The sequence below is a fragment of the Leptodactylus fuscus genome, chromosome 5 (assembly GCF_031893055.1).
Source record: "Leptodactylus fuscus isolate aLepFus1 chromosome 5, aLepFus1.hap2, whole genome shotgun sequence".
Classification (NCBI taxonomy): Eukaryota; Metazoa; Chordata; class Amphibia; order Anura; family Leptodactylidae; genus Leptodactylus; species Leptodactylus fuscus.
The window spans coordinates 83,859,727-83,886,951 of NC_134269.1; the positions used below are offsets into that span (position 1 = coordinate 83,859,727).

Below are 27,225 nucleotides of genomic sequence, written 5' to 3' on the forward strand. Positions count from 1 at the left end.
CAAACAAAGCAGTTTTGCTGAAGCAATGTATTTAGGTAGAGTCTTACATCCACATTAACAAGCAGTATAGATAGGATCCTTGTGATGGGACAACCCCTTTAAACCTCTTAGCACCTATAACCATCGCTATCAAGAATTCATAGTAGGGATGAGGTAGGGGGCTCGGACAAAATATTGCGCCGCGTCCCACAAGACTTTAATTTCTCAACTGCTTAAATGGCACGGCCATTAACCCTCTGATCGAACCCAGCTCGAGGATTGCACAAAGTACATTAGAGTTTTCAAAAATGAAGAAAAAAATTCCTCCGGCAGCTCTCTGATTAGTTATAAAATTTAACTTTTAAAATGGCATCATAAAATGACAAAATTAATAACCAGTGAAATAAACACTTTATTAATTTTGTAATTTTATGATGCCATATTAAAAGTTACATTTTATAAGTAATCAGAGAGCTGCCGGAGGACCTCTTTTCTTCATTTTTGAATACTAACTGCACTCAAGGAGTAGAGTGTGTGCCGTGCACCTCGAAGAATTGAACTGACAATCGGCTATATAGAGGTAAGCAGAACTGCAATCTTTTTCTATTTGTCCAATTACATTTGAGTTTACCTTGAGCAGGATCCCATCAGGGAGACCACAGAGGGAGCTGTCATGTTAGGATAAGTTCACACGGCGATTTTTGGTCCTGAGGTGGAGACCGCCTCAGTTCCGGACCAAAAGCCGGGTAGCTGCGAGTGAAAGCCAGTGCACTGCATCGGGATCCAGCCGCTCACTCTGTTCTGGATTAGGCCTAAATGAATGGGCCTAGTTCGGAAGAGGGAGAGTCTTCAGGCCGAATCGCGAGGCGACTCCTGAAGAATGACCATCTCGCTTCTTTTTTCCAGGAGCCATAAGAAACGGCTCCTGGAAAAATCTCTTGAGCGGCTTCCGTTGTTTTCAAGGGGAGCCGTCTTTTTGGTCAGGATTTTGAGGCAGATACGGCTTCAAAATCCTGACCAGAAAACTCTGTGTGAATTTACCGTTAAACGTATCTAATCCCAGAACTGGAGGGTGAGAATCTTTACTACAATGGCTCAGGCAGGAACATAGACTATTAGTATAAACACTTACTAGTTGGCCTAGTTTACACCAAAACCACTTCCTAGTCAGGAGAATGGCCTGGTATTGGCTAAAACATGCTGCACCATATGTGCCAATTTTTGGAGACTTGTGTTATACATGTTATTAAATCCCCTCTTGTACGTATGCAGTGCATGTTACTGCAGCTATCATTGCTATGCCATTACTATATATGAGTGCCATGCTTTGGTACCCTACGCTGCCAGTGCTGCACTGTTTAGTGTGGCTATGTGCTACGCTTCTCAGAGCGGCCAGCAGGCGGCGCACGGCTGTTGCTATTCGGAGCAGTGTGAGGAGAATTCTGGGGCTGTAGGTTTTGTTGCCGCCTCTCCGCGCCGCCTTTTTCTGCCCGTCCCCGAAAAGAACTTGCAGAGAGGGCTGCGGATGGTTGTCAGTGGGAGAGGAGAAGGAGGAGGGCGGCTCTTCCTCGGGCTGGGAGGAGGTGACCAGTGCCGTGTTCCCAGCAGCAGAAGCAGCAGGAAGGGGCTCTAACGGGCTGCAGTGTGAGGCAGTGCCAGCGCCCGCTCCTCGGAAGGGTCTGGCAGGCTCTGCATTGACGCCTACCCTGCCCTAAATCGTTGACAACGAAGGACACCATGTCTCAATCTGTGCAAGCCACTGAGGTCCTGTCAGTGTCGGCGCCCGGTCCGGACACACCTGCAGCTGTAGTGACGGCTGGCAGCGGATGGGACCTGGGCACACAGGTGCAGATCAGGGTGGCCATAGAAGCCGCTGAGGATGATGAGCCGGACACTGTGGATTATAGAGGTGGCCTTGAAGGAGGAAGCTGCAGCGAGGATGACTTCAGCCGTGGTGACAAATACAGGTATTGTCCTTGCTACCCAGACAGCTAGCCCACTAAGGGGGCTGCCAGGTCCCCCTCCCCATGTCTGTGATGTTACACGTGTAGCGCCAGGCACGTACAAAGCCTGCGCGATGTCATCGCATCAGCAACATGGTTGCGTCAGACACAGATTGCATGCGATTTCATTACAGAGGAAACGTGCGGTGTGTAGGAGAGGATGAGGCAAGAGCCGAGCTTGTCCTGGCCATGGCTGCCCACCTCCACCTGCCTGTAATGACCTTACAGCAGAGCTGGGGCTGTGATGGTGAGGCCCCTTCTATAGGCTGTCACTGTGTGCCCATCCTCCAGCAGTGACGCAGGTACCAGCTGACAATGCCCATAGAATAATAATAGTGGCTGCAGTGACCTGCTCCCTGCACAAGGGTCATTCATCATGGGGGATAGCAGTATCTCTAGATGGCAGCTACAGCTATGGCACAATGGATGGATTGAATGACAAATACTGTGTGGTGTCCTCATGTCACACAAGCAGCTCTGGGTCCACAAGTCCTCCCAAGGTGTCCTGTGGTATCTGACACCAACAAGTATGGCACCCCATGTGGCAGCGTAAATGCTGCTGTTTGGCCACAGCGTTTTACAGTCACTGCTCCTAGTGAGTCCCATCCACACATTGCAGAATAAGATGTGCAGTGGAAATGCTGCGTGTTTTTGGAAATCTCAGCATGTGAATTATATCTACGGAAACACTCACAATTTCCTTATACGTATAGCAGAGGCAGAAAGTTAGCAGAAGAAACCTCTGCAGACTTTCTGTGAAAAGCGATGCAGGAAAAAACACGGTGTTGCTGCCGCGGTTTTACTCAAAACATCTTTTTTCTGTATCCAGCTACGCGAGTCCTTAGCCTAAAGGGGTTTACCAGATTTAGAAGACTGATGACCTATGCTTTGGATAGGTCATCAAAGATCGTAAGGGGTCTGATACTTGGGAACCTGTGACTCAGATATTTAATGAGACTGGAACATTCGGATTTGCACTTCAGGCTCTTCACTGAATACCAAGCACAGCGCTGTAGATTCTAGAACAGCTTTAGGCTAAGAATCCATGTAGTGAGCCACAACCAAAAAAACCCTGTGGAAAAGACCACGAGGTAAACGCATTATGTTTTTTTTCCGAAGTGTTTTTCAGAGAATGTTTTCTTCTGCGGACTTACTGCCTCTATTATACCGATACAGAAAACACCTGCTCTTTCATAGGTATACAGTCCTATGAAAAAGTTTGGGCACCCCTATTAATCTTAATCATTTTTAGTTCTAAATATTTTGGTGTTTGCAGCAGCCATTTCAGTTTGATATATCTAATAACTGATGGACACAGTAATATTTCAGGATTGAAATGAAGTTTATTGTATTAACAGAAAATGTGCAATATGCATTAAACCAAAATTTGACCGGTGCAAAAGTATGGGCACCTCAATAGAAAAGTGACATTAATATTTAGTAGATCCTCCTTTTGCAAAGATAACAGCCTCTAGTCGCTTCCTGTAGCTTTTAATCAGTTCCCGGATGAAGGTATTTTGGACCATTCCTCTTTACAAAACAATTCAAGTTCAGTTAAGTTTGATGGTCGCAGCAGGTTTGCATGGACAGCCCGCTCTCAAATGAGCTGAAAACAAAGATTGTTCAACATAGTTGTTCAGGGGAAGGATACAAAAAGTTGTCTCAGAGATTTAACCTGTCAGTTTCCACTGTGAGGAACATAGTAAGGAAATGGAAGACCACAGGGACAGTTCTTGTTAAGCCCAGAAGTGGCAGGCCAAGAAAAATATCAGAAAGGCAGAGAAGAAGAATGGTGAGAACAGTCAAGGACAATCCACAGACCACCTCCAAAGAGCTGCAGCATCATCTTGCTGCAGATGGTGTCACTGTGCATCGGTCAACAATACAGCGCACTTTGCACAAGGAGAAGCTGTATGTGAGAGTGATGAGAAAGAAGCCATTTCTGCAAGAACGCCACAAACAGAGTCGCCTGAGGTATGCAAAAGCACATTTGGACAAGCCAGCTTCATTTTGGAAGAAGGTCTTGTGGACTGATGAAACAAAGACTGAGTTGTTTGGTCATACAAAAAGGCATTATGCATGGCATCCAGAAAAACAGCATTCCATGAAAAACACTTGCTACCCACTGTAAAATTTGGTGGAGGTTCCATCATACTTTGGGGCTGTGTGGCCAATGCCAGCACCGGGAATCTTGTTAAAGTTGAGGGTCGCATGGATTCCACTCAGTATCAGCAGATTCTTGAGAATAATGTTCAAGAATCAGTGACAAAGTTGAAGTTACGCCGGGGATGGATATTTCAGCAAGACAATGATCCAAAACACCGCTCCAAATCGACTCAGGCATTCATGCAGAGGAACAATTACAATGTTCTGGAATGGCCATCCCAGTCCCCAGACCTGAATATCATTGAACATCTGTGGGATGATTTGAAGCGGGCTGTCCATGCTCGGCGACCATCAAACTTATCTGAACTTGAATTGTTTTGTAAAGAGGAATGGTCCAAAATACCTTCATCCAGGATCCAGGAACTGATTAAAAGCTACAGGAAGCGACTAGAGGCGGTTATCTTTACAAAAGGAGGATCTACTAAATATTAATGTCACTTTTCGGTTGAGGTGCCCATACTTTTGCACCGGTCAAATTTTGCTTTAATGCATATTGCACATTTTCTGTTAGTACAATAAACCTCATTTCAATCCTGAAATATTACTGTGTCCATCAGTTATTAGATATATCAAACTGAAATGGGTGTTGCAAACACCAAAATATTTAGAACTAAAAATGATTAAGATTAATAGGGGTGCCCAAACTTTTTCATAAGACTGTATTTGACATTCCTCAACACTATTTCCACTGCAGATTTTTTTTCTGCAATTTATGAATTGGATTAGCCAGAATCCCATCCACTTTGCAGGTAATGTAAAACCTAGCATTTTTGCAACATGGGGCCCCAGCCTCACTTGGTATTGCTGTTCAGCTCCATTCACTTGAATGAGACTGAGCTACAAATAGGTAATGTGTCGGCTGAACGTGGCGTTACCTGAATAACAAGGCTCTCTGAGCGCCACCGTTACTGCCAGCAGCTGATCAGTGGGGGCCCAAGGTGTCAGACGCCTGCTGATTTTGAATTGATGGATGAATTGTCCAAAGGATATGTCATCACATTCCAAGGGCTTGGAAAACCCCTTTAGGCTGAGACCCCATATTGCGGAAACACAGCATTTATTCTTGGAAATTTTTGCAACGTTTATTTATTTATTTATTTGTGCCAAACCCAGGAGAGGATTGAGCAGAAGGGAGAAGGATAAGTACTTTCTCTATATTTCCAGTTCCTTTGGTAGCCATTCTTGGCTTTGGCTCAAAAGAAAAGCTTCAAAATCTACAACAATAAAGCTGTGTTTCCGCAACATGGGGTCTTAGTTTTAAAGAGGAGCTTTTAATAACTCAAACTCTTCACGTTCTTCAATAGGCTATTCTCCATTGATTCTGATGCAGTTAGATTTTTTTCTCTTTCCCCACCATTGCTGAGTGATTGGTGCTGTTAGTTTCAGTAAAATTAGGCCCTCTCCTTTCAGGCGGGTGGGTCCCAGACTATCTGCTCCATACGAGGATCACCCACCCTACAGTAAAGAGCCTGCATATTGGTGCAGAAATGAACAGCACCCAGGGGCGTTACTTGAAAGGGTGCAGTCTCACTGGGGCACAGGAGCCTTAGGGAGTCCATAAGCACTGGCGTCAGTATTGAGATTGCAGTTTCCACTTGGCCCATTAGCCAAGGAGACCCACAGAGTCCCCTAACCACACTAAGGTTGATTAAACTCCTTAGTACCCATAACCATCACTATCAAGAATTCTCTGTAGGGATGAGATAGGGGGCCCCACATTAAAGATTGTACTAGGGCCCACAAGACTCTAGTTACTCCACTGACAGCACAAATTGCTCAGGAAGAGTGAGGGCTAGAGAAAAAAATTCCAGCTGCACAGGAATCAGTGTAGTAGCACTTACTGAAGGACACAAAAAGTTGGTTGATGAGGGGCAGTGAAAGGTCCTCTTTAAGTCTTGTATATGACAAGGTGGAGCCTCCATGGAATGAACTTAGTTTCTCCAGCTCATCCCAAAGATGCTCATTCGGGTTTAGATCTGTATAATATTGGAGACCGAGGCAACATCTTAAACTTTTTTTCTCCAAAACATTTATGAATGTTTTTGTAATGTGACTGGACATAATATCCTGGTGAAAGAACACACTGCTATTAGAATATACTTTTCTATGCAATGTTGAGGTAGGTGGTACAGTACATCTCAAAGTAACTTCTACATGTTTCCCAACATTTGCCCAGGGCATCACACCCAAAGGTAATCATTGCACAGGCACCTGGAAATGAGATTCATCAGACCACCTTCTAATGCTCCAAGATCCTGCTCTGACCCTACTTATCTACTTGGTTACCCATTTACCCCATAGACTATAATGGGGTCCTCCAGCTTTCCGCACAAAATCGGTGTAGAACTTGTCAGAGAGCATTAACTTTCTAATAATTTATGCTTAGTTATCTCTTCACTGGGGTTGACCTAGACGGGCTGACCTTTCACCTTGCTGCCAGTTGTCCTTCTTTGATCAACTTTTGGTATTCTATGATCAACTTTTGGTAGGCACTAACTACTGAATGCCATAAACACCCCACAAATACTACCACTTTGGAGAGTCTCAGACTCTAGTTATCTAGCCAGATAATTTGTCCTGTGTCAGTCACTCAGATTCTTAGGGGGCATTCACAACGTAACGTGGCACTGATTCTGGCACAATAACTCACGTAAGAATCGGCGCTGCAAAACAGAATCCCATTGACCTCAATGGGTTCCATCTAACGCACGTAACACATTGAAATCAATGGGAGGCTTTTTAACCCATTGATTTCAATGTGTTACGTGTGTTAAACGGAACACATTGAAGTCAATGAGATTCTGTTTTGCAGCTCTGATTCTTACGCGAGTTATCGTGCCAGAATCAGCGCCACGTTACTCCGTGTGAATTCCCATTTCCCAAATTTCAGTACATCAACTTCATCACCTGACTATTCAGTTGGTATCTAATATATCCCACCACTTGACAGGTGCAATTGGTGCCACTCGTTAGTTTTAATGTTATGGCTGATCAGTTTCACGTCATTACTGAAAATACACCTAAAATCTATTTCCTGTACACTCAGCTTGGGGGGGAGGGGGGTCTGTATTTGTTTAGCCGCATCACACCCCTACATGTGAAATTGCAGCTATGAAGACTTTTTTATCTTTCCTATATAAGTGGATGTCACATAAATAATGCCCCTTCTATCTATAGTCCCCAAAATCAGCACTGTGATCACTCTAGGAATGTCAATCATGTGTACTCTATGAAGTATATATACTTTCAGAAAGTCTCCTTTATTATATGTAACTGGAGCTACAAAAGCTATTGTGTGCCCTTAAAGGGTGCAGATACCTTGGGGCTTGTAGGACACAGTTACACAAAAAATGCAGTAAAACGTGAATGACCAACTTGTGGCTTGAATTCAGCTCTCCAGAGTAGAGTAATAAGGTGGTCAGAGCAGAAGTTTCAGTCTGATAAGAAAGCGCTGGTTAGATCTTGAGCAGTGGGGTCCCTGAAGCCATTGACTGAAAGTCCTGAAGTTTCTTAGCAAGGGCTGTTTGTATTAAAGCATACACCTGACCTAATAAACTCCAACAACAACTACACAACTATTTTGATGTAAAAAATTGTGGCTGACACCACTATTTACATTGAACAGTCCAGTTCAAGGACCCCTCAGATTGTAGCACTGGCACCCATAAGCGTCCAACCTCCCTTAGATGACCCAACCCTACCACCCATGCTGCAAGGGTCACCTTAGCATGTCTTGAGGCTCTCCCTAGTCTTACCTTGTTTCCTCACCCTTTCTTTGTGACTACGTGATCATTGTGGTTGCTGGCAGTACCTAAGGCTTACTTTGTACAGGTTCTCTATCCCTTGATGTACGTATAATAGCTACGCAGTGATAACCAGAGTGTAGCTGTTCTCTGTGCCCATGAAGCAGCACAGGATAGCCGTAACCACACTGAAATATGTGCCAGCTACATCTCTTGCCATGCTTTTGTCTTCAGTTAGAGAACAGCACTTTGGACAAGTTGGCCACAATAGAGTACACAATGTTGCAGTGTGGGATATTCATGTCTGTCTTACTGTATTCTTGATTTTTTTTTTTTCACATGAAATTTGTCAGACAGGATTCTTGTAAAAAGGAGTGTAGAGAGAGTACTCAGTTTGTGTGGTCAAATGCTAAGCACTTTGCCTACAGTCACACACATCTGAGAAACAGGCACATCAGGGTCAGCAACCCATGGAACTGGCAGGACAACACACACATTTATACAGACAATATGTCACACTTCATGACAGATTCAATCTTTATTCAGAAATCGAGCACTATTCACTATCCTAGGAGTGGAGAATAATATCCTTGGAATCATTTCATGCACTTGAGAAAGGGATAGTGGTTCTGGTAACTCATAGTGTTCGCTTTCTAAATAAAGACTGAATCTGTTCTCAACCAAATGAAGAATGGCGTATTGTCTGTATAAGTGCGCATGTTGTCCTACCATTTCCATGGGTTCCCGACCCTGATGTTCCTGTATCGCATGACGGCCCCCTTTTTTTTTTTTTTTTTTTATGTAGATTGTGAGCCCCACAGAGTTCACAATGCACATTTTTTCCCTATCAGTATGTCTTTGGAATATGGGATGGCATGACGGCCCCTTTGTGACGAAGGACAAGATCACTGCTATCTTAAGTGGCCTTCAGTTAAAAGCACTGTAAAAAAACAAAACAGCAGACACACATTGCGGTTTTTTCCCGTAGCGCTTTTCACTGCTTCCATTATACCTATAGGGAAACCGCCAGCATTTCCGTAGGTATAATTAATATGCTGCGATTTCCAGACGCAGAGGTTTTGGAAAACACAGCATTTCCATTGCACGTATTTTTCTGTTCTAGCGAATCCCATTCACTTTTCCATGACTGTAAAACGCCGTGGTATATGCTGTGGCGTTTACACCTGATCTAAGTTTTGTATTTTGCCATGAAATACACCCCACGGCACCCCAAGAATCCAAGATCCTCTAAAAAAAAAATGTAGGTGTCGATAGGAAATTGGGTTTGTTACTAGAGATTTTGCCACATTTTACTTACACTAGCTCAGGGGTAGGGAACGTACGGCTCTCCGGCTGTTGCAAAACTACAACTCCCAGCATGCATACTGGCTCTGCTGTTCTGGGAACTCCCATGGAAGTAAATGGAGCATGATGGGAGTTGTAGTTTCACAGCAGCTGGAGAGCCAAAGGTTCCCTACCCCTGCACTAGCTCTTACAGATAATACTCAATAGAATTATTTTTTGTTTGTTTTTAGTAAATTTGGCATAAAAAGTCCTGAATATTGTCAAGCATATTTAACATTTCTGTTTCCTAACAACTACACTACCTTGAGGGTCTGTTCTGAATGTCTTTCAAAATGGGTATTCTGAATTAGCAGAACGCAGCTGCAGGAACCAGTGAGCCAAACTAAGATCACCGTAAGGGTAGGACTACCTGAATGTATCCATAGACATGAATTTACAAAGGTGAAAGATGTCCAGCTGATCTCAGATATTAGCCACACAGTTTTTACTCACCACCAAAGGGGGTGTTCAGTTTCCATAAAATGGGGGAATGGTGACAAATAAAACAAAAGTACCCTTACACCACTGAGGCCTGCAATTGGTTGCAGTGGTTATGTGTTGTCGATGTGACATCATTGCTACAGCCAAGTAAATAAAGCACAGCACAGAGAACGGTTTCAGCGGTGCTGGATATAACTAGTAAGCAAAGTTTCTTTTATTACCGTATATACTCGAGTATAAGCCGACCCGAATATAAGCGAGGCCTCTAATTTTATCGCAAAAAACTGGGGAAACTTATTGACTCGAGTATAAGCCGGGGGGGGGGGGGGATGCAGCAGCTACTGGAGAATTTCAAAAATTAAAATGGTCGGAGTTTTTGGGCGCAGTAGTTGCTGGGGAAGGGGATGGGGTGTTTTGGTTGTCTGTCTGCCCCTCCCCTGAGCTTGAGGACTGGGTTTCCCCCCCACCCCCACCCCACTTGGAATTCAGCCTGGCTGAATATAGGGTATCTGCAGTGCTCCTATTAACTCCTTACCACGGAACAGGAGCACTGCAGATACCCTATATTCAGTGGAACGGGCACATTCAGACACAGGGATATCTAATGTGTATGTGTTTCACAGTCATTTTCTACTTTTATATGTATTCTAGGGAAAGGAGAGATTTTGAACATTTTTATTTTTTTTTAAAGTTTTTTTTTTTTTTTTTTTTCTATTTTATGGGAGATTCTATACATTACTATTGCGGCTGTACATAGACCCCCATCACTACCACAAAAAAAAAAAAAAATTATTTTTTTTGCTTGACTGGAGTATAAGCCGAGGGGGCTTATACTCGAGTATGTACGGTATTTTTCTGCCATTGTTCCTATATCCTGCCCTTCACATAAATAAGTCCCCAATTTGTATTGGAATTGAAGATCCTCTTTAATACACTTGTCCTATTGTGTTAGTATAGGGAAGAGCAAGAAATTGATGACATGCAGATACACACACACACACACACACACACACATTTTAACTCTACACTTGGACATGGTTTGTGACATGCAAGTCATGCTGCGGGTTTGAAAAATGCAACATGTCAGTTATTGCTGCGGATTCCATGGAGGTTTTGAACCTTTACCTTAAGACACCCTAGTCCCATGGGTTAACCCTATAGATATCCCACAGACACTATTCAGTTCTAAAGTGTTAAATGAGAATGAGATTTTTAGTTGTATTCACTTGGATGGAGTATTGTGAAAATGTAAAATAAAAACCACACCAAACCCAAGGTATAAAAATATAATGTGCTGTATTTCCTCCTTGTGTGAGAAAATACAGAATTCAGGGTCCAGCAGATGCATAGGACACAGGACTCTGCCATAATGCTTGCCATCCCCTGTAGCAAGAGTCAGTCTAAAGCTAGGTACAAAGATTTACCAGGTCTTAAACAGTCTTGCCAAAATGATGCCATAATGTAAGCAACTGTTTGCTAATATAGTTGTATGTCTGCAATGTCTAAATTAAGTAACAACATACAGTTCACAATTTGGGCATTTGTTTAATATGTAAACAGGTCAAATATATGCTACGTCTGACCGCTGAAATCTATGAGCACATTACTGTATAAAAGGAGATATTTTTAGCATACATGTCGTCTGTGAACCCCTGAAATTGTGTAAGTTTAGGTCTTATTCAGATGAGAGTCCTTCTGCCTGTATTTACAATGGACAGCTCACTGGCCCATTTTGGTCACAGGCCACAAGCCATTATAATCATTGGGCCATTTCTAAAGCAGTTGTCATGTTATAAGGAATTTGTAATGTTATGCTAGGTTCATGCCTGTGTTCAGGTTTCTGTTCTTCCGGTCGACTTGGGAACCTGATAAACAGAAACCCAATGTGCTTAAAACGTGGTTACCCACGAAAACCCGCAGCCCCCATAGACTATGATGGGATTTGCTGGGTTTCTACTCAAAAAATGCAAGCAGGACTTTTCTCTGCATTTTTCAAGAGGAGTGGGGAACGGAATCCCCGAACAGAAACCAGGCCCAGATCTGAACTCAGTCTCTGCCGTCTAAGATGTAGAATCTACACTGAAGATGCTGTGGTACTCAGTATAACAACCCCTTAGGGTTTCCTCCAAGGTTTATTCCCATCTTGTCTTTGACTAGCTGTAATCTCTGATGAAAATGAAACCTCAAATCCACTTTCATATATTAATATATAATTTTCTTGGCTTCTTTTCGACACTACCCTCTACCTAGCACTGAAAGTGAAGGCAGAATAGGAACTGTACAAGTGCAGGCACTGAATGTGACCATAACCAGTAGTAGTATACCTTATACATACAGATGGGGACAAAGGGTGAAAAAAGATGTACAAAAAGCTACAGGGTTATCTCGGATTACTGACATAGGAAAACCCCTTTAAGTTAACATCTGTGGTAAAACACTTCTACAGAAACGTCACTGATATTTATATGTGGAAAACCCGTATGATGTAATTCAGTGCAGCAAATCTTAGTTTTCCAGCTATAATGGGAAAGATTTGGAGTTAAGATTACAAAGCTGTTACGTAACTACTCGAGATCCGATAAACCATAGCATAAGGAACAGACACAGCAGCAGCAGCAGCTCCATTCATGTAATGCCATCTATGTAATTTGCATGTATAACTAGCATCTTCTCAGGATAAACACTGCAGGGATCTCCAGGATTTATCACAAGCTGCCTTTTGTCAAGCTGCCAGCCAGAGGAAATTATTGATCCATACAGTATGTGAGATCTGGCTTTTAAATAAATCAATGGCAGTGTATGGCTGCAGATAGACAGGATTATCTTAATGGCCATCTATTTCTAATTTACAGGGCAGCCCTAAATGCGGCGTCCCTGTTATTTTCATCTGATCACGTTCTTCCTGCTGCACAAGCTGCAGTAGACGCATCTAGTGGAAAAGAAGCTGGCTATGGCAATAAGCATCTCCTGATCCAGAAAGTCCCAAAAACAGCTGGATATGGCACAAAATCTTGCAGCAAAAGTAACTACAGTATGTGTTGCGTCATTGTATAAACACTCGAAGTGCAGTGATAACACTAGTACCACAGTCTCCGTAATGATCATAAACAGATGGATTGTTACTGTCGCATCCATGGCCAACTGGAGACAACAGGATTAACTAGTGTCTGCTTGTTATGGGAATCATTGGGGTAGATTTACTACTACCACATTGTACATACTACTCTATTTCTATTTTTGATCCTTGTGTCTTTTTTTTTTTTTTTTTTTTTTTTGCAAACAAGAGAAAAAATACTGTAGTTAATTCACAGCATCACCTAGCACTGAGTCTTAAAAACTGGTGAAACATGGACAGCACACAAATAACCAGTGGCGTAACTAGGAATGGCGACCCATCCCCCCCCCTCCCCCCACATTTCTGCACACACTATAATGCCCCATAGTGGCCCCTGCACACAGTATTATTCCCCATAGTGGCCTTTAAACACAGTATTATGATCCATTGTGAACACCCATGAACAATTATTCATTTTTCAGACCCCAGAGTATAATAATCGGAGACCCAGGGGGGATAAAAATATAAAAACCACTGTTACTTACCTATCTCCCAGCTCCGCTGTATTCTCTGCCACTGTCGGCCATCTTTCATGACATCCGGGACGTCATGTGACTGGGGGGCCTGCGTTGCGCCGCATATGGACGCAGGTCCCGGTCATGTGACGTCACGCAAATAGGCCTGAAGCATGCCCAGAGCGCGGAGAGGTAAGTAACACTGTTTTTTATGTTCCGTTACCTCTCCTGGCCCTCCAATCATTATACTTGGTTTAACTCCAGCCAGTAACGGCTTACTAAAACCCCCCAGAAGTAAACGCAGTGGTAGCAGCTGTCGCCGGGCCCCTAATGTCCCAGGCCCTGTGGCAGCTGCTACCCCGGTAGTTACGCCACTGCAGATAACATTTGCAAACATTTTTTTCACAGCTCCATAGACTTGAATGGCTGAGGAGAAAAGAAGAAAACTGCAAGGCTCATTATATGTCAAATGTGCGCCTCAAGATCTGATCATGTGAATGTGGGTGGGGATAGGAGGGCTGAGGCTTTTGTGCCTCTGGCAACAGACTTATAGACGTTACCGCAGTTTTCTGACAAGAGTCCATTCCATTCTTGTGTCATCTCTAATCCACTCATGCGTCACTAACTTTTATAAGGGAAGCAGTTCTAGGTTTCCACATGTGTTTAATATGGCACCCTCAGAATACTATTGGAGCAGACCTCATCAATTGTAAAGAATCTAATAGCAGAAAAAAATGACAAAGGAGAATGTAATTTCTCAACACTCTATGAGAAGCAACCATTGAGAATGACACAAACAATTTGTCTGCATCTGGCTACGTAAAAGAAGCATTTCCTGGTAACAAGACTTCCGCTCTCAGGTCCCGAGAGAATCCATTTATGTAATCTATTTACACTGCAGTTATGGAAATCTAGTCCACTGCTATTCTCTTCCTCCTTTTCCATGAGCTTTGCCCTTCTCATAGTTATGTATTGCCTACAGTCTATGGTTACTTACGGTAGTTTTTAGCATGTAGCTTTCTGTTGGTCTCTGCAGTTTAGTTCCTTCATCCTTTCACTTCCAGAAGTACAAATATTATAAATGTTGGGATCCCACCAGTCTAAAGAATGAATGGTACCATGACTAAGGGGACGTTCACACTTGCACCCCTGTGTGCCTGCCGTGCTTCCGTCCTAATCCCTGGAGAAACTGCATAGGGGACAGCTCGCTGGCAGTTAGTTTAAAAACACATTTGCAGCCTCTCTGTGGTGAAACTGTTTTTTTTTGCATGGACGCAAAGTCGTCTATGCAAAAAAAAACAAAAAACTTTTATTACGGATAGGCTGCAAACAAACACCAGCAGTTTTGGGTTGTAATTGGTTTTTAAACTGACCTCCGGCAAGTTTCTCCAGGGATTAGAATGGAAACATGGCAGGCGGATAGTGGTGCAAGTGTGAACGCCTCCTAAGTTTACAGAAGAAAGATGTAGCACTTGGTCTGTGTAGGAAAGAGAAAAGAGAGCCACTGCAAATGATGGCAGTGTTCATGGCATCATAAATATGCCAGATCATCTTCCTGTAACCTTAGGACACAGACAGTCATGTTTGACAACCACATAGAATGGCATAAGGCCGTATGTTGTTGCCATATGTGGATAGCGCGTATCACTTTGAAAGCAATAGGTAAAAAAAAAGCCTCCCATTGAGTTTAATGTGTAGCGCGCGTAAACCGGCACCCATTGAAGTCAATGGGATCTGTTTTGAAGCGCCTCACTCTGACACGTGTTTGATATTTTCTGGAACCCAATTGTTGTAAGAAAAGGAAGGAAATAAATATAAGAAGGATATATAACCAGAAGAAGCCTAACAAATGGTCATCTCCTAGCAGTGCTATGTTTAATAGATTTCATATAATCTGACAAAGGTTAATGGTCTGTATTAAAACTTCTGGTTTAAAAGATGCAAGGAAGAAGGAGTCTCACTTTTTTATATCAATGTACATGTAAGGGCTCGTTCACATCTGCACCCGGTCTCCATTCATACAGGTTTTCGTTTCCTGCCCGAAACTGGGCAGGAAACGGAAACCTGCAAGCAATTTTCAAACACATTTGAATGGGTATGAAAAGTGTCCGGCCATGACCGACGCGAGCGTAACCGGACACAAAGTTAGACATGCAGAACTTTGTGTCCAGTTTTGCCGCAGAAAGCTCAAAACGCTCACAGTCTGACAGGTTTGCGTCTTCTGTCGGCAGAAGATGGAAACCTGACTACGGACACCGAACGCTGGTGTGAACCCAGCATAAGATACAAAAATATTTTATTTTTTGGTTTTTCATTCATTTATAAACTTCTCCCCTTTATCGTTTGTCCTTGAATTCAACTCTTGCTTTTCCTGGAAAGCGTCAATGAGGGGAATTCATGGTTTCTGGCAAACCCTTGAGCTGCATTTATCACAACCACAAAATATATGAGTCCTAGGAACCATACTGCATTACATACCAGTTAAAGTCACCATGGAATATTATGCCTATGCTAGATGTCTGTGCGACAGGTAGATATATCTACATTCGCAAATCCTCCCCCTGAGGATATCATGTATTCCGGCAGTAAAATTCCCTGAAGGGTACAGTAAATCTGCAGGAGACACAATTAGTCTCTTACCGTGACTCATGTCTCTGTGTATTGGATTACTGGGGATTCTACAAGTGATATTTCTCAATTTTGAATGGTTAGTTGAATTAGTTTGTAAAAACTTGTCCTGTACACTGAACTTGTTTTTTTGTATAAAATTGTTGCTTTAACATTACAAAAAAAAAAATCCACAACCAGTAAGAACAAGTTGTGGGAGCATGCTCAATGAGATCTGGAGGCCAGCTGTCTAAAGAGAGAGATGCTTGCACAGCAATATAGACTGCAGCCAGTTGTACAATGAATATACAATAACCTGCTCACTTCACATTTAACCCTATATTTCACAGCACCTGGTGTATGTATCTGCTGGGCTCTGTTCACCTGACAAAGGTTTAGGGCTGTGTATAGTGTGAACCTTATTTCTTATTTGCATAGCATAATCTTACATTATTCCATATCAGTAAGAAAATTATACAGATGATTATAGAGCAGGTCTTATTCGTCTCAGGGCTCGTTCACATCTGCGCCCCGGGGTCTCCACTTTCAGGTTTCCATTTCCTGCCCGAAACTGGGCAGGAGACGGAAACCTGCAGGCATATTTCAAACCCATTCAAATGAATGCCGTGAACGCCTGTGAGTGTTTTGTGCTCTCCACGGTCGAACCGTTTTTTTTTTTTTTGTTTGTTTGTTTTTTTAACGGGACACAAAGTCAGACATGCAGGACTTTGTGTCCGGTTTAAGAAGAACAGTTTTGCCACAGAGCATAAAACGCTCATTGGCGCTCACGACCAGACTCGGTCTGACAGGTTTCCGTCTTCTGCATGCAGAAGACAGAAACCTCAGAACGGAGACCGGACGCTTGTGTGAACCCAGCGTCAGTGTTATTGGAATAGAATGGATCCAGAAGCCCCATAGACATAAACAGAATGCATATAGATGTAACGCTGAACGTCATCCGACTGCATTCTGTGATAAACTCAGCCCCTAACTCGGGTGTGTACATGGGCCATAAAAGAGTGTCTTTTAAGTATTATTTTTCTTGTTGATATGGAATAGTGCAAGACTATGCTATATTATGTCAATGAGGTCCTCACAATGTAGGCCTCCAGCATAGTACTCTTAAAGAGGAATTCTAGTTACTTTAAAGGATCCTATCAATCAACACTGATTCTTTACTCGAGTTATTGTGGCAACATCAGCGGCACAAAATTCCGTGTGAATGCACCCTAAGTTATTCATAGGATAAGTGATAATTGTCTAGTCTGTGTCTGACTGCCGAGACCACGCTACTGTAAGTCACACGTTTATCTGTGGGACGGCAGAAGAGAAGCATACAAACACCATAGATTTGAATGGAGCAGTTGCACTTATACATGACCTTGAAGCTTCTCATGATCAGAACAGCACTAGTCAGACAGTTATTCCCTAGCTTGTGGACAGGGAACAATTGTTAATAGCCAATACCCGTTTAATGTGACACTGAGCACAGTTAGCACTGTTGTCTTGCAGCGCTGGAGTCCTGGGTTTGAATCCAGCCAAGGACAACATCTGCAAGGAGTTTGTATGTTCTCCCTGTTGGGTTTCCTCCTACACACCAAACACATACTAATAGGAATTGTGAGCCCTGCTAGGTGCTGTGGCTATCTATGTGACCAGATGAAAGTAGCATGCTATTCTATACCATGTGTTTAGTATACTAAATCTGGAACATAGCATCTGTACTGAAAAATAATGAAGCTGTAGTCTGACTGGTTGCTATGGACAGCGTCTTCACTTTTTGTTTTCTGTAGCTTTTATGCATTGTACAATATAAAACCTGGCTTATCAGTACAACTATAGAGGATTTCTATACGAAATGCAGAAATTGTCCGATATGTGGAGAGCAGAATTTACAGCAATAGCAGTTTTGTAATTATGTTCGTGTTGCTTCAACATGGCAGTCCTGTTTTATTGCATAGACCATTTTTGCAGATGGCAACAGAAAATGTAGCCATATTGGTTGTCGCTTTTCTTCTTAGAAACTAAGAATAAATCATGATTATGTCAGCCTACTGAATAATAGAAAACTGGCCTTTGGTCCAATGTACAGCTATAGCAAAGTTAACCTGAACTCCTTCAATTGGTTAAACTGCTTCAGCGCAGCATGTCATCACAGGAGACAACAAAAAACGTTGAAAAGTCATAGGAAAAATACTTCTGAATGACTTTTTAATGTTTTTGGTTGACTCCAGTGATAAGATATTATGCTGTAGCAGTTTAATTGCAGAAGTACAGGTTAACTTTACTACATCTGTACATACAGTTTTACATGCTGGTTCCTCTTTAGGTTTTCTTTATTGTGCAGAGTTAGAAGAACATCAGAAATTTAAAGGGGGAATTCCCATCTCAAGGATCCTAGCTATACTGGTAGCTTTATGTAAATTGAAAACTTTTCCTAAATATATTGCTTTTGCAATGTTGTTTTGTTTTCCTGCTATGTGAACTTATTCCTCCCTTTGTTTACACAGCGTTTCTATAACAACAGACTTATGTGATAGGACAAATGACATCACTCACTGCTCTCACTATTATCTACAGCTCTGCTGTATCAGTTCAGCTAATTGCAGTTTGCTGATAAAGTTCTGTCTGTTATCTCTTTATGTAAACGCACAGCTATGTGCATATTATCTGATCTGCATTTGTATTAGATTCCTAGTAATCATACGTATTGTGATACTTCAGTAGTGTCCTGTTCGTCAAACTGGGAGGAGAGGGGGGAATACAGGAAGGGAGAAGAGGAGACAGCAGGCAAAGATGCTGAAACAGGAGGATGAGAAAACCCCTTTAAATCTTTTCCCTTTAAGGGGTTGTTCAACGAGTAGTAATTTATTTATCTGGTCTCAGGGATTGTGTGATGATGGACCAGGGGGTTATGGCAACATAACAATCCCTGAGTCATGTGATCTGAAGCAGCATTCCACCCCCTGGGATGCTACCTCCCCCACCACCATCTTCACAGATCTTATCTGTGCTATGGTGGCTGGCTGACAACAACTTTAAGTTTTACTCTTGGTTTTGTTTTGTTTGGATGTGTATGTTTAGTGGTGCCTAATATGCCTGTACTGTGGGATAGGAAAACATACATATGGTGTGAACACAGCCTAATATATAGAATACTGATTTCTGTACCTAAATTAGAAACATGGAGATTTTGGTATCTGGATGCAATGTCTAAACTAGTAGGCGTTCTACAAGTATGGTTGTGCATTTTGGCACAAACTATATTTTTCTCTTGACATTTGCAGAGTTTTTGAAATTTTACACTGCTCTCTTCCAGTGCCAGGTTTAGAAAACAGTTGGAGATCAGCCATCACGTAGCCAGTACTGACGAAGACCACGCCACAAGAACATTAAATTAGTGAGTCACGTACTCCTCCATCGTCAGGACTATCAAGGGAGAAAGCTTTCTAATTTTAGTAAAAACAAGTGAAAAATATCTGAATCATGGCCTTGAGTAATGGCTACCATAATCCCTGGTAGTGAACATCATTACTCCCTCTAGTTAAATGCTTTTCCTATCTACTGTACATTATATCATACACTTTCCTCATTGTTTTACCTGCAGCTCTATGTTTCCTCATAGCTTTTAATGACAATGATATTTGTAATGTGTTTCTCACAGGACTTAAAGTGTAGGAAGCATGGTGGCATAGGAGAGTTAAAGGCTGCTGCACAGGCGCTCCTCCACAACACCCACAAGGAAGTCAATTTACCTATAAGTATTTTTTTGACATGTGGGAGGAAACCAGAGTACCCAGACAAAACCCACGCAATGTGGTGACAACATTTCAACATCATGCCATAAATATCTGACAGATGTGGGTTCCACCGCTGGGATCTACATCTCTCTTTCTCAAGAACAGGGATGCACAAAAATGTACAACGCTTTTCGCAGAAAGGCCATGGAAGTTTCCTTTGCTTAACTTTCTGCTTCTATTATGCCTATAGGGAAACCTCCAACGTTTCCGTAGATATAATGGACATGAAGCAATTTACAAAACTGCAACGGTTTTGCAAATTGCAGCTTATTCCATGCGGGTATTTTCCCACAATGTGTGGATGGGATTTGCTGGACTGTAAAACCACGTGGGGCCTGGGCTTTAATGGTAAAATTCAGGCTTCCTTCAACTGCCACAAGAGGGTGCTTAGTACTTACTGCATTCTCATTATATATTGAACCAAGTTTGCCACCAGTGAAACTTCTCTGCGATATACATCAAACTTATATATACACCAAAAGTCTTGTAGCAAGATGTTATTTTCTAAGGAGAGGACCAGCATGCATAATATATAATATAATTGGTCTGTATATGGAGATGGTCTTCTCAAAGAATTAGAATTTCAGAAAGGCTTCATTGTACAGTGTTCTCCAAAGCCCCCTCTAGTGGTGACAAAGCAGACAGGATAATTTAATTGTCTAGCCAGGTACAAAATGTACTTGTCCAGCTCCAGTGTCATGACAGATGTTGGAAGCTAACCCCTCTTTTTACATCTCTTGTGAATGTAGGCCTACTTACTGAAACGTAAGTGTCTGAGTAAGGCTGGATTCACACATGCCGATTTGATGTGGTTTTCAATGCAGATTCAGAAGCGGATATGAAGGGAAGCTGGATGGTGTCACAGAAACCACATAAGAGAGTATTCCTTACAAATTGCCATGATTCTCTGCCCTGCAAGGATGGATATGCAGTAATCTTTTTGCAGTGGGTGGTTTCATGCAGAGTTTTTTTTTCATGTTTTATTTTTATTTTTTACAAACTTTGGTATAAAGGGTAATAACAATTATAGTTCTATTGGTATATACCCTTAAAGACGCCTGGTTAGTGAAACATGTTGGGGGTGTTCACATTAAGTTTTTAGTTAGGCAGGCAATGGTATAGTTTTTTTTTTTTTTTAATTTTGAGTTTATTGACAAAATAGCAGAGAAATAAACAAATGCAATAGTACATTAGGTGCAATGGAGTCGCAGCTCCATAAATCAAGATGGTGCAGAGATACAAATTTCAAAAACGTCCAAGCAAATATCATCGAACATGTCAAACAATTTTTACATGTTTTTTGGTTTTAAAGAGGATAATGGGGGGGGGGGGGCAATGGTATAGTTTGTATCCAGTATAATAACATCTCTGCAGATACAATTCCCTCTGTGACTGATCACAATAGTGTAATAACAATTTTTACATGTTTTTTGGTTTTAAAGAGGATAATGGGGGGGGGCAATGGTATAGTTTGTATCCAGTATAATAACATCTCTGCAGGTACAATTCCCTCTGTGACTGATCACAATAGTGTAATAACTTTGCTGACTTTAGGTTTTTTTTTATTTTTTTATTTATATAAGCAGAATTTAGGCCTGGTTCACATCTGCGTTTGGTACTCCACATGTTTTCCACGTGGTGTCTGCATAAATCATGTGGAGAGAAAAGCGCTACAAGAAGCACTTTTCTCCCCACATGATTTGTGCGGAAAACACACAGACCCCATTATAGTCTATGGGGTCTGTGTGGTTTCATCGCTCACCACTTTTTAATGCATTTGGTTTTCCATTCGGAGGGGGTCACCAAGCAGAATACTGAGATGTGAACCAGGCCTTAGGTTTTAGTGATTATTTCCCTATTTACACTAATCTTTATATGTGGGTGGAATACAACTGGGTAACTTTTTGCAATCTGTGAACTGTTTTCTTCTACATATACCATTCTCTAGCTATGGTGTTTTTTTCAGGCTAGGCTTCGCTATAGTTACAATAAAATGCCTAAAAAAATAAAATAAAATAAAAAAAAAATGTTCGTATATAAAAAAAAAAACATGTAAAAAACACACACAAACTGTGGAGACTTTTTGCCAAATGTCTGAAGGAAGTTTTCTGCTCCCTATATAAGTCACACATCCTAGAGTAGACTGCCATCTACTTATATTGTGGCACATCTCCCAGTCGGCTGGTTCTGCCCAGTCCTACAGCTGGCTCTCGGTGATAAATAGACACCTATGATTTAGTAAATGAAATATCTTGAGGGATGATGCTGGCGACTAGAAACAACACTGCAGATGAAGTGGAATCTGTTGCTAGGGAACCGATAATCAGATTAGTGTTTCTCCTGCACGCTGATCATAATCTCTGGCAGAATAGTCTGGGCGCAGAAACGCAAAGTCATATTGACATAATGGGTTGAGTAAAGCGGTCTAATTAAATGAAGGCAGCGAGCGCTATATAGTCCATTGGTACGGAGGCTTTACTGTCTTATTTTAGAGTAATACTAGAGGACCAGATGTTCCGGAGTCTCTCATCACACAGTGTCTCCAGGTAATGTGCCTAAGTAGACATTGTTACATTGTAACCCACTTTCCTTCACTATAGATGTATGCTCTAAATGAGATAGCATGTATCAGGCCTGGCATCTTATCTTGATATTCTACACAGACTAGTTGTCTTAAGGGCTCTCCAGGGACATACAAGAACCACAAGCTATCTGTTATGAAAATGTTTGGGAGTATTTTACAGTCTGTCCATAGCCCCACTGAATATTCATCTCTATGAACTCTTAGCTGCTGTGTTCTTCCCAACAGATCTTTATTTTTCATATCTGTCAATGTAGCATGTGCTAAGAACTTTAACTGACAGTGATTTTGAGATTGTTTCTTTGTGACACATTGTACTTCATGCTAGTGGTAAATGTTGATTGAGAAGTTTTACATTTATTCATTGGGGAGGAGAAATTGGAAATGTAACAAACTCTTAGAAGAATTCTCAATTTTTAAATATTCTGCTTTTCAGACAATCAACCAACCACCCAAATTAGTTAATCATTGTTTTATCCCTGCTTTATGTTGCCATCTTTTTTGAATATACTTAAATATTTTTAAGATGTTAAAAGGCTTACAAGTCTAAAACCAAGAAAATTTCCAAAACCAGTAAAACAAATTCTGCCTTGGGATTACAGCAATACCCAAGTACATTCTTTTTTAATTTTGCATCATGCTTTCACATCGTGTTTTTGTTTTAGGCAAGGAATCTCTTTTCTCTGGGCTCAGCCTGACATAAATAAATAAATAAAAATAGTGTGAATCAGCTAATTTTGGGAGGGTGAAAAAAAATGTACTTTTCATTAGTAGTATCTTGGTGTACGTACAACTTTATCACATTTATTCCATATATTTTTTATATATTTATATGATCATGCTAGAGGCAGACAGATGAAGATGGCAGCTCTGAGGTCCTTGATTAGATCCCACGTTGCCATGACATCAGGTTGACACCCCATGGGCAGCATGAGAGGGGGCCAATCAGGGGGATACAATGTTTTAAAACCCCTTACATGCTACAGTCATAAATTTAAAGGGGCTCTATCATTGGGAAAAGTCATTTTTAACTAATCACATCCTTGCATAGCCTTTAGAAATGCTATTCCACACCTACCTTTAGTATGTAAATTGCCTCAGTGGTTTCTGAATAAGTCCGTTTTATTCATATGCTAATTAGACTGGGTGCACTATGCATCGTGCACCCTCTTTGCTTTTGTTTCTTATGGGTGTATACAGCACAGACTGCTGCTGCTGCTGATGACTCAGCTTCCTGTTTGCACACACAAATAGGAGATAATAGCAGAGACGAGTGCTGCTGGGAACTTCCTGTGCTGGCTGGAAGCTCATTAGCATATGAATAAAAACCGACTTGCTCACACATCACTGAGGCAATCTACATACTAAAGGTAGGTGTGGAATAGCCTTTCTAAAGGCTATGCAAGGATGTGATTAGTTAAAAATGACTTTTCCCAATGATAGAGACCCTTTAAAGGGATTCTACCATTAAAAAACTTTTTTTTCTAGGTAACACGTCGGAATAGCCTTTAGAAAGGCTATTCGTCTCCTACCTTTGGAAGTGCTCTCCGCCGCGCCGTTCGTTCGAAATACCGGTTTGTACCGGTATGCTAATTAGTTCTCTCGCAGCGATGGGGGCGTCCCCCAGCGCAGGAGATGCGATGGGGGCGTCCCCATTGCTGCTCAAAAACCGACTCCAGCGCCGCCTCTGTCTTCTTCTGCATCCTCCCCTTCCTTCTTCTGCTTGACGTCGGACACCTGTGCAGTACGCTCTGTTCGGCGAACTTGCGGTGTCGGCACTATGGCCGCAGGCATGCGCAGTACGTGTGTCATCAATTGATATCTGGCATCCTTCTTTGAACCATGCCAAAACCTGCCACTTCATGGGCATACTGCAGGCGATAAATTACTTAGATAACTGCCAGCCAAAAGTTATTTGACCGCCTGAACTTAGAACTTTTTTTTCCTTTACATAGATCAGTGATAGTGTGATGTGACTTGTCACTTGCAGACTCACCATTGTTGGCACTGTGTAAGTTTCCTTGCTACGTTAGCCAATAAGGCTTCCCTTACGAGTCTACACACCAGTAATTTCCTCTGGGTCCGTTTCATTGACGACATTTTTGTGTTGTGGGACGGATCCAGGGGAGAGTTTGTTGAGTTTACCCAGTCACTTAACCAGAATAACATTGGCCTGTATCTTACACATGAGATTGATGAGAAGCGTATGACGTTTCTTGACCATTAGAAAGGAGGACACGGGGCACTTAACAACTATAGTGCATCGCAAACCTACAGCGACAAATTCGTTGCTGGCATGGGACAGTTGGCACCCGCCCTCTCTTAGGGCTGGCATTCCTAAGGGCCAATATATGCGGGTACGCCGTAACTGCACAAGATTGTCTGATTTTCAATCAATGGCCGGGGATCTGCGCTCTAGATTCAGACGACGTGGGTATCCTGATGGGGTCCTAAAAAGGGCATACCACCATGCGTTGTCCAGTGACAGGACACAGATGTTGAATCCTAGAGTGAGGGAAAGTGGTGATGATAATACCCGTATCATTGCCACATATGATCAAGCCTCCGCTGAGATGACGAATATTCTCAAGGACGCCTGGGATATTCTGAAAACTGATCCTATTATGTGTCCATTGATTGGTGAGAAACCAGCGATCACATATAGACGTGGCCCCAATTTGCGGGACCAACTGGTCCACAGCCATTTTCAGGCATCCTCAAATGATGGTACATGGCTTAGAGATGGATTTACTATGACTGTGGGATGCTACCCGTGTGGTAGCTGTAAAGCTTGTAATTTTGTCAGAAGAGGCCAATTTTTTACCAGCACAAATACTGGAAAGCAGTTTAGGATTCATCAATTTATAAACTGCAAAACGGCAGGAATTGTATATGCCATCACTTGTTCCTGTGGTGTACAGTATATCGGGAAAACAATCAGAGAATTCCGTAGAAGAATCAGGGAACATGTTAATGACATCGTTAAACATGAAGAAACATCAGTGTCACGACATGTCTGGGAACATCATGAAGGGGATGCCACCCAATTGAAATTTCAGGGCATTGAAATCGTCACTAAGCCTGTCAGGGGTGGCGATTATAACCGTAAAGTCCTCCAGCGGGAGTCCAGATGGACATTCCTCATGGATACAGTACAACCTAGAGGGCTTAATGAGTTTATATCCTTTGCCCCTTTTTTATGATAGTTTAATCTACTGAGCCAAGTGGTATCTTCCCCCTCTATTTTTCTTACACTTATGGGCCAATTACTAACCTTGTTTAACATTGTTAAACTATACGGTCTTGTTAGATATATATAATTTAATACATCTTATAATATATCTCATAAGGCTGATTTCAGTCCGTTTCTGGTCGAGGTCTGGTTTGAGACCATTATATACTACCGATGTGATCTAGATTTTATTTTATATCACTACTACGGGTTGTATACTCGGGTAGTAGTCAATCCAGTGTTGTTAAATTACTTACCTGATGTCCTTATTTGGTCTGTTTTGTTCGTTTATTCTGGTCTTCTTTAATACACCTGTAAAAGAATGTATACCGCGACTAGAAACCAGTAGTCGTCATGGACGCTTTCTGTGTATCCAATGACGTATAGTTTAGACACGCCCAAATGGGCGGGGTTGTGTCACGTGACCGGGCGGCCCGAGATTGGTTTACCTGAGGAGTGACGCATGTCTAGGGGAGGAGTTAAGGTGGCTTTATAAACTCAGACCACCAGTATTGCAGATGCGGCTATACATTACAGCCGGCTAGCATACTTATCACATCGTCGTACTAGCTGGGAGTCGGACCATCACCGCTCCTAAGCGTCTACCCGCCTTGTCTCTGATGAGCTAGGAAAGATATACTAGCAGAAACGCGTCAGACTATATAGGGATCTTCACTGTTGTGCGACCTAATCTCTGGTGTGAATGAATGATTTACTTAGGTGATTGTTAGCTTTAGTGTCGGGGGACAAAAAGGAGCCCTCAAGTTTAGAGATCAGTTGGGGTTTTAGCGTTGCCCCACTGGTCTTAGCAAGTGTATGGTTGTTAACCCCTATTGGGTGTATGTCAGAAGTGAAGTGAGATATAACTATCTAGACTGCACCTATTGGTAAACTTGCACTAGCTACTCAAGCAATCACCTAGTACACCCTACCCTATTATTTTAAACTTCATTATTTAGGAGGTTTATATCAGCTTTTAAAAATAACTAATAAAAGTTACATTTTATTGCACCTTTATTTAGTGTTTTTGGTTTATAGTGTAGGTGCATATACCTATGTATTTTTCTGATCAGTTTTAAGATTAATAGGGGTGCCCAAACTTTTTCATAGGACTGTATATGCTAATGGTTTGTACCATGTGATCATATCCGCCACACTTCCCTCTGTAGATCTGTAGATTGTATTGTAAATGTGTGTATAATAAAAGCATGAAGTGTACATCAGAGTAAAGAATTGGGAATGTTTTGGGCTTTTTTGTTTTTATTTTGTGTCCGATAAAGAATTTCAACAAGTGCTTGTAAATATTAGTTTTTTCTTTGCAGATCTAGTTACTATTGGTGGAATCAAATACTTAAGATCTTGCCTACTATTTGAGGAAGGGTCTAGACAGAGGTCAGCTGTGTCATCAATTGATATCTGGCATCCTTCTTTGAACCATGCCAAAACCTGCCACTTCATGGGCATACTGCAGGCGATAAATTACTTAGATAACTGCCAGCCAAAAGTTATTTGACCGCCTGAACTTAGAACTTTTTTTTCCTTTACATAGATCAGTGATAGTGTGATGTGACTTGTCACTTGCAGACTCACCATTGTTGGCACTGTGTAAGTTTCCTTGCTACGTTAGCCAATAAGGCTTCCCTTACGAGTCTACACACCAGTAATTTCCAACTGGCTTTCATGGTTATGCTAATGTACAACACCTAGCATGCTCCGGTAGACTGGAGAGCCACAGGTGAGAGAGCGCTCACGGCTATAC

At 41.9% G+C, this 27,225-nt stretch overlaps 1 protein-coding gene across 2 annotated transcripts in view; it reads left to right on the forward strand.

Moving 5' to 3' along the window:
- Nucleotides 1–1,448: 1,448 nt before the first annotated feature.
- Nucleotides 1,449–27,225, forward strand: part of LARP6 (La ribonucleoprotein 6, translational regulator) — a 36,483-nt gene continuing 10,706 nt past the window's right edge. The window contains exon 1 of one of the 2 annotated variants that reach the window (XM_075273591.1): nt 1,449–1,946. In XM_075273591.1, coding sequence (XP_075129692.1) covers nt 1,717–1,946 — 230 coding nt within the window. In that variant the 5' untranslated portion in view covers nt 1,449–1,716. Of the gene's footprint in view, nt 1,947–21,880; nt 22,200–27,225 lie in introns of those variants that run through there. The other variant, XM_075273592.1, reaches the window with a different exon arrangement.